General features: G+C 35.1%; 1 protein-coding gene across 1 annotated transcript; it reads right to left on the minus strand.

Moving 5' to 3' along the window:
• Positions 1-4,037: 4,037 nt before the first annotated feature.
• LOC115710155 (F-box protein At5g39450) lies at positions 4,038-8,248 on the minus strand. Its single transcript, XM_030638490.2, has 2 exons — positions 5,890-8,248; positions 4,038-4,432 (listed from the first exon to the last, which is right to left on the minus strand). Exons 1-2 carry the CDS (start codon positions 7,746-7,748, stop codon positions 4,420-4,422), a joined length of 1,872 nt encoding a protein of 623 aa, XP_030494350.2. The 5' UTR covers positions 7,749-8,248; the 3' UTR covers positions 4,038-4,419.
• Positions 8,249-8,511: the final 263 nt, after the last annotated feature.

Genomic DNA, 8,511 nt, shown 5'->3' on the forward strand with positions numbered 1-8,511 from the left:
TGGAGTGCTCCCGACATCGCCGGACCCGAAATCAACAAATGGAGATTTCAAGGCCGGAGCACGCTTCCTCTTATCCAACAGAGGTGTATCGAGACAAGATCCTCGCCTTCATCGGCATGAAGGGCATCTGACTTTTCACCAACAACATCTGGATTGGGTGCGGGGACCTAAAAAATAAAGAATGCATTAAAACAGTTGCAAAACATACTAGAAACTAATGAGCAACCAAAAAGAAACCTAGTTTTTTTGAAAACAATTAAAAGTAAACTTACATTGATTTTAGCAACAAATTCTCCAAGCCACCAACACAACTTGATCATCATCTATTACAAGCTGGCTCAACCCATCAAAGAAATCGTCCCCCTTCAATCGAGACTCATCGCCCTTCGCTTCTCAACATCCTTAACATTTTTATCACTCCCTCCAACATCCTCGAAGGATTCACATCAGGCGAAGGGACAAGCGAATGACCTTGTCGGCATCATCGGCATCCCCACCAACTTTAACCAACTCACCACCATCGTCGGAGTCGGAATCAATATTTTCCGGATCGTGCAATTGCTTCTCATCATCCTCGGCATCATCATCATCATCATCATCATCAGGATCATCATCAGAATCTTGAGTTACTAATTCATCCGATGACTTTCCCTGTATCAACCAACATAAATGAAACTTAAATAAAACAGTAAAGAAACTATACAAAAAAAAAATATAAAAAAACCTAAACAATAAAATAAGAATAAATACCTCGTCAGAAGGACGACGATGAATGGCATTAACCTTCTCTTGGATATCCTTAATTACAGTCATTACGGATTTGAAATTAAAATCAACAAAACACCTCAACGAAATGAAGTCCTCGGCCAATGATGATTGATTCGAACTGAGCATCTCCAAATTAGATTTCATCCAATCAATATCTCGCCGAATCGGACTTCTTTGAAGATGAGCCACCCTCGAAGGATTGCTTCGCTACACCACGTTCATCAATAGATTCATCGAGAAATAGACCGTCAAGTTGAAGCCGCTGCCTCTCTTCATCGCAGGACGCATGTTTTTTATCTTCAACCGAACAAGATAATTAAACATAATATGAAAAAAAATTAAAACAATTGGAAAAACCAAAAAACAACAACATATATAAAACCGAAAAGAAACGGGGAAAAAAACAAGAAAGAACCGTAAAGTACCTTCTCCAAAGGTAAATCAAAACTCTTGCCCTTCAAGTCTCGAAGGGTTGGATTTTTGGTGACGATGGTGTTGCTCAGGTTCGGAATCCCGGGAATAAGATGAAACTCTCTTACGTAAAGAGTTCACCATTGCAGACGGCATTCATAAAACCAAACAAGAAAAACCCAAGGACATCCCAATGCCCTATACCGGCCATCATATTGGCCTCCCTTCTCTCGCCTTTCTATTTTTCATAATGATCCCATGCTCAATCCTACCTTTGAATGAGTCAATTGTCAATTCAAATGATTCCCTACCCCACCAATACTCATCCCACCGACCGCTATCAACTACATCTAGAACAAACCTAGACACTTCTTTGTCGGGAGTATTGCTAAGAAGAAAACACCGAATGAAATACAAAACAGCCCATTTTCAAACCAATAGACTCATCCAAACCCCACCGACTACCCAAAAAAGCATCCTCGATGGCTTTGTTGTCAATAGTTTTTACACCACGGAAACATGTTTCTACCAATTGATTTGTTTCTGTGAAAACAACAACTTGTTGCAATCACCGAAACAATCTAAACCGAAATAAGGTAAAATTCTTCGGCACTAAACCGTATGCAACGGCCAAGAACCTTAGCCCAAAACTCCTTAGGATTAGGTCAGAAACTTCCCTTAGTAATAAACTATGAACGACTTGTGGGTGAAAAACAAACTCGGGCATATCCGGAAAATGCCCAAACCGAGTTTGACGAAACAAAGAAAGCAAATTAACAGATAAAGTGTTTTTAATATTATTTATCACGAATCACACACCGGTGCACACACACTTAGATCCGTAAAAATCGAAGGACTAAATTTACGATCCCAAACCCGCAACATAACAAAAAAGTGGCCCATATAAATTATAAATCCCGAGTTAAACAAAGATGAAAACCGTAATACAACTACAAACAAACTAAAAACAAACTATCAATGGCAAACAACTACACGTAAAATAACAAAGAAAGACCTTAAATCGTTTGGAAACATAAAAAACAAAGAAACAACTAACCCTAAAAGAAATCGAAAAATGCAAGATAAAAAGAACAACAAAACTATATTAAAACAACAAACAAACTAAAAAACATATACAACTATAGAAAAATATAGAGCAAAGATTTGAAAATCGTTTTGAAATCTAAAATATAACAGCAAACAACTAAACCTAATGATAATCGAAAACACATCAAAACATACCAGTAACAAACTATTAAAAAACTGAAAAGAAACTACCGAAGAATGATTGAAAACACCAAAAACGAAAACAAAACACATAACCTGTAAGCACAAAAAAACACTGAAAATAAAGAAAACAAAACAAAATTAAAGAACAACACCTGCACTTAATCAAATGAAATGATCAAAAGCAACAATAAATAACTAAAAAATTTAAAAACATAAAACAAAATGCGCAAATGAAACCCTAAAATCACACAAAGCATAATGAACATGAAAACGCCAAAATCTGGGTAAAGCATAAATGGAAGAAAGGGGGAAACGAAAATAAAACGAAAAACCAACCTCAGTCCGATCTTCAGCATGTGTAATAGATTTTTTAAATTTTTTCCCAGAAATTTCTGGAAGCGTGGGCTCCTCCAAGTTCAGCTTCGATTTCTTCGTAGAATGTGGTCTCACACGCTTCGGCATGGGAGCTTCAAAATCAGAATCAAAATCATCATTGATTGGGCGTTTACCCTTGGATTTGTTGGCCAAAGATTTCTTGCCCATTTTTGATTTTTTTTTGAGAACTGGAGAAGGGGATGAAGATGACCGAGTGATTGCCATGGTATAAATAAGATTGAAAAAAAATGAAACAGAGAGGGAAAAACAGTTGCTAAATCGTGGGCTAAGAGGAAGTTGAAAATTCGTGGATGAACCAAAAATAAGAGGGAAAAACGTGATAAATTATGGGTGGTTAATGGAGGTTACTTGAATTCAAAATGAACTTAGAGAACAGAAATGAAGAATAGAAAATGAAATGAAAACAAAATAAAAAAAGAGAGGGAAGAGAGTATGATTTGATTGATGATGCATGGGGAGAGAACACGTGTATGCATGGTATGATGAGTAAGTGGTAAATGTGTAATAAAAATAAGTTTGTAAGTATAAATGTAGTAATAGGCGTGTGAGGGTAATTATGTAATAAAGTGTGTAAAAAGGATTTTTCATGTAAAAATTTCTATTTTTTATATCTGTTTGTATTAAGAATTATTTTTAAGTTGGTTATATTAAAAAAATTATCAAAAATTAACTCAGACCTCAGAGTTTTATTTTTACTATTTTAAAAAATACAGGAACTATTTTGCCATTTAATAAAATAGATAATCCAAAATAATATTTACCCTAGTAAAAATAAAAAATATTATTCAAACTCAATAATCATTTGTAAGTGTGTTTAGTTCAAAATTGTCACTGCATTTGAAGTAGGTAGCAATATGTTGAAGATGAAATTTTGTATGCAATATGAAGTGAGGAATGATGTCCAAGATTTGACTTTGTGAATTATCTAATTTCAAAAGTTAAATCATATATGTTTTGAAGTACAAAGGACCTCAATTGTTAAATTATAGTGTTGTCTATATAATATGTAATCTGTGTTTCAAACTTTAATAAATTCGGATCAAATAATCATAAAAAATAAAAATTAAACTAAAATAATCTTCTTAATACCAAAACAAATAAAAATTTTACCAAAAAGGACTTTTTAAGAAGACTACTACATAAATTTCCAACATTCAATATATTTATCATCTCAACTATTCATTATTCAAATTTTAGAAAATTTCAAATAATTATCATGATTAGCTTTTACCTTTATTGCTATAATACCCAAATACTCTATTTTGTTGATCTTATGGGACTTCAATTATCATAAAAGTTACAACTTCACACCCTTAAAAATCTACAAGCCAAAGGGAACAACTATATAAAAAAAAAATATACATATGTATAATGTTACAAATGATTAAAGGGAAAATATAGGAAAATTATAAGCCAATTGAAGCAAAATTCAATGTGCTTCAATTTTCATTACTTTATTGTTACTGTTTTTACCTTACAATAATTTAACTCTTTTAGTTTCAAACTTTATTTATAACCCTTTTACTTACTCTTTAACAAGATGATCCCCATGACTTGTTCTTATCACCATTAAGCCTCCAAATACTGATTAAACCGAACCCGAGAATTGTCTAGTTAACGCCTTTGCCTGTAAAATCGAAACAAATTGTTGAGTTTAAGTATTATAGCTCATTCATTAACAAAACATAGAAAATCAAGCAATTCTCATTCACCATATGGTTGAATACAAAACTTGTGAGAACTTAATTTCTCAAAAACCTTTCGCGTTTTTATTCAACTTTTTATGTATGTAAACTTGTGAATTTGTTGTTGATAAGTGTAAATCAACTGGCAAATCACTAAAACTCTTTCTGGTTCAATTTTCGATGTGGGTTTTCGGGCAAATTGGATTTCTTCCCATGTAGCAGAAAGAGTGGAATTTAAGTAAAATGGTGAGAAGGGTGGGTGTGTGTGTTGTTGGTGTTTAACCTTTCAAAGTCAGCAATGAATTTCTTCACGATTAATCGAAGAGCAATGGAGTTCCTAAGTTTTAGTTGAATTCAGCATTTCAATATCACCAAGTTTAGCCTACTTCCTCGTATCGAAGACTCAAAAATTCAGAAGTAAGCTATGTCGAAAGCCCACTACCATAAACTTCTTAGACAGATTCTAGATGGCTAAATCGAGTGAAACAAATTTATAACTTATACCTGCAAGTAATCTGATCTAAAACCAAACTATTCTTGACCTCTTGCAGTTATTTTCTGCACCAAAAAGGTACATACTTTGCCCCAAATTCTTTACACCGACGAAAAAAGGAAGCTTGGTAATTCACTGCATTATGTATGAAAATATAAATCATACATAACTATGCACGAAAGAAAGAACAATACATATCCTGACATTATACAATAAACGGGGTGAACCTCTATAAATTAAGGGACCGAATCTGAAAGAAAGCTTGATTAACCAATAGTTAAACTTGGCGGAACTATGAGTAATAACAAGAACTAGCTGAAGAAGGGTATTCTTGCAATGCTAGATTATGTTTGTGAATCTTCTCTATTGTGTGTGCCGAGTTGTAATTCCTAATTGACTTCTTCGATTACTAGCTGACTAAGACAAAGAATATTCTGCGTGTTAACTTGGGATTGGTGTACGGGAATTCAGCGAAACAGCTAGAAAGGAGAGAGAGAAGTTGGTTAGCTATCAAGTCTGTTGGAAAATATCAGAGCGGTGGCTCGGTGGGTGGTAGAGACTAGGCTCTTTGAATAACTAGGGTGCTTGTAATTCTCTGATTCAGTCCATTGAATCGCTCTAAACAAAATGTCTACGCGTAGCTATAAGACAAAGGTTGTAATTTCGAAGCTATAGATGATATGAAAAAATCGATACTCAATTGAATTTAGGTATGGCATTACTTGTTCTATAACCACTGAACCTAAAATCAGTTTCAAGTATATATGATTTATCATAGGTCATATTCTTATAGCTAATGCAATTTATCTACTTAATGAAGAAAATTCTTCTAACAAAAATCTCAAAAAGTTCATATTCATATTATATGAATTATGTAATAAGATTTCATAAAGGGAATGTGCAAACCTTTGTGAAGAATACAAACAACTTGAGGAATTCGGGAAGCCAGCGAAAACATTTGAGTAAGACTTGGTCAAATACGAAAAATTTGCAGTTGGAGGAAGAGCATGCACTTTTTCGCCTTTTTTCAAAAGCTCTTGCAAGTTAAGCCTTTGCAGGGTTAAGACAGCCTTGGTCTCTTTCCAAATGAAGGCAAGATGACCATTTTCGAATACAAAGAGAGAACCGGGTTTGGATCCTGGATACCTAAAACCATATCCATTCGCAATGCCCTCCCCCGAAAAAGCATGTTTCACAACCAGAGGAAGTGAATCAGCATCAACATCCCATGGAAAAGGATCTGGCGAAACATCATCAACATTCACCATAAACATTGCTGAGCCATTTGGGTGCAGAACATAATGAGTTCCTTCCAATATTTTGGTTGCAATGAGAAGCCTTTGTCCTTGAGACTCCTCGTACGAAAGCAAAAGAAAGAACAAAGCTTTCCCAGGTTTGTCCTCGGTAGGTTTTCCGGGTGGCCAGCCAAAAGTTCCTCCCCAAAGACCTGCATACTCTTCGTCAGCAGTTGGAATGCGCAATGGCAATTTGTAAAGAGCATACCGGCTGTCATGCATATTCGGCCACGCTCTATACGATGATAACTTCATTGCAGAGGCAGCTAATGTCAGCCCAATTGTATCTCCTGATCTCAGAAATTCAGAAAGCTGAGCATGCTTACTATCACTACTCGAAGAACCATTCTTTGAAGCTGCAAGACCGCCATTAGACTTCCCGAGAATCTGATTAATGCTATCCCGAAAATACCTGCCAAGAGTTTTCTTCTTATTGCTTTGTGAGTGGCCATCATCTTCACTTGTAGAATAATGAAGACCACTCGATCGTTCAAGAGTCTTCTTGATATCACTCAATTCCAACTGGGTTGGATCAGGCGGCAATTGGGCACTTAACTTCCAATCAACATGAGTTCCCCCAAGTTTATGCATTTGAACCAGTACCGATCTTCGTTCACTTAACAGTGCCATATCTTTAGAAACACTATCCTCATCAGTTCTCATCGAAGGAAACATCGGCCCAATTGCTGAATCAGGCACCTTAAGACGAACTTGACCCGTAATAACCTCAAGCAAACTTCTTCTATCACTAAAACCCAACCGGCTAAAAGCCACAGAAGCTTCAAACTGACTATACACCCTTTGTGATCTTGACAATCCACTACTTGTTCTACCAACATGTCTTTTCGAAACATCCTTGTCCGAATAATGAACAAAACTCCTACTTTGCAACAATCTAACCTCGTTTCTACGCGGTCTAGTCTCAACCTCAAGCAACAACACATTGCAATGCAAATCGATAGACTTAACCGAACCTGGATACAAATAATCACTCCCTTTCTCCCTACCATGTAAGTAAAAAGCAGTAGAACCATCAAAATCACAAAAAATCTCAAACACAGGAGCCCATAAGATAGGACCATCTTCAATCCCTAAAGGCCCAAGTTCCTGAGGTATAATTCTACACCCAACAACAGAAACAAAACCAGGCATGACATAAACCACATTTCCAAGCTCAGGATTCTGATGAACCCAAATTCCCATCAAGGGTTTAACAGTAAAGAGAAAACTACAAAGTGCTTTATAAGATGACACAGCATTTCTCCATTGAATGAGCTCATGATGTGGCACAATTCCAACCATATCACACTGTGTAAGCCAGATTTTCTCAGAGGCCACAAGATCATGTAGACTACGGCAACAAAGAGCAAGATTACATATATCTCTAGGTGAAAGTGACCGAGTAACAATTGTTAATACATCATCAGGCAAAGCCACAAGCAAAGTCGATCCAAAGGGTTCTAAAGACATAATTAATTAAATGGGTTTTCAAATCTTTGGTATGTTGTTCATAAAAATCTAAACTTCAAACATTTCCCAATTCTAAAGCTTAAAACTTTGGAATCAAATCAACTAAATGAAACAACCCCATCAAGATATTATAATCAAAGATTCAAACCTGAAACCCCAAATGGGTTTTTCTCGAATTCTTGCCTCCCAACTGAATCAACCATGAAATTCCTTGAAGGCCCAATTGATTGAATGACCAAATTGAAAAGGGTTTGTCATAGAATTCCCAAACTCTATTCAATTATAAAGATAGGACTGTGTATCTGAATGAGGTCAAGTGAGTGAGTCATAAAAATCAAGTCTTTGGATTAATTATTGATTTTTGATATTTTATTTAATAGATTTTTGGGTGTTTTGTATGTATTGAAAGAGGAAGAATAAGAAAAGTCTTGTGGGTTAAGCTTTGGTATTGTGATTGTGATTATTGACATTTTAATGTCACTTTTATGGGCTCCTCTTCTTAATTGTGTGACAACTAGCCAACCAATATTGAAATAAGGTATAAAGTGTCAAAATTCAAATTGGCAAAGACCAAAACACTCACTCCAATGCCTTAAAAAGAATAAATGAACTTTGATTTCAAATTCTAACAACACTCAACTATGATGCTTTTTTAGTGAAAGAAAACAATTATACATTATATGATACTTTTTGTTTTGTCTTTAATGATACAGCACAATATTATCTAAGAACATGTTATTTAAGAATAATTTTTAATTTGTTA

The sequence above is a fragment of the Cannabis sativa genome, chromosome 3 (assembly GCF_029168945.1).
Source record: "Cannabis sativa cultivar Pink pepper isolate KNU-18-1 chromosome 3, ASM2916894v1, whole genome shotgun sequence".
Lineage (NCBI taxonomy): Eukaryota > Viridiplantae > Streptophyta > Magnoliopsida > Rosales > Cannabaceae > Cannabis > Cannabis sativa.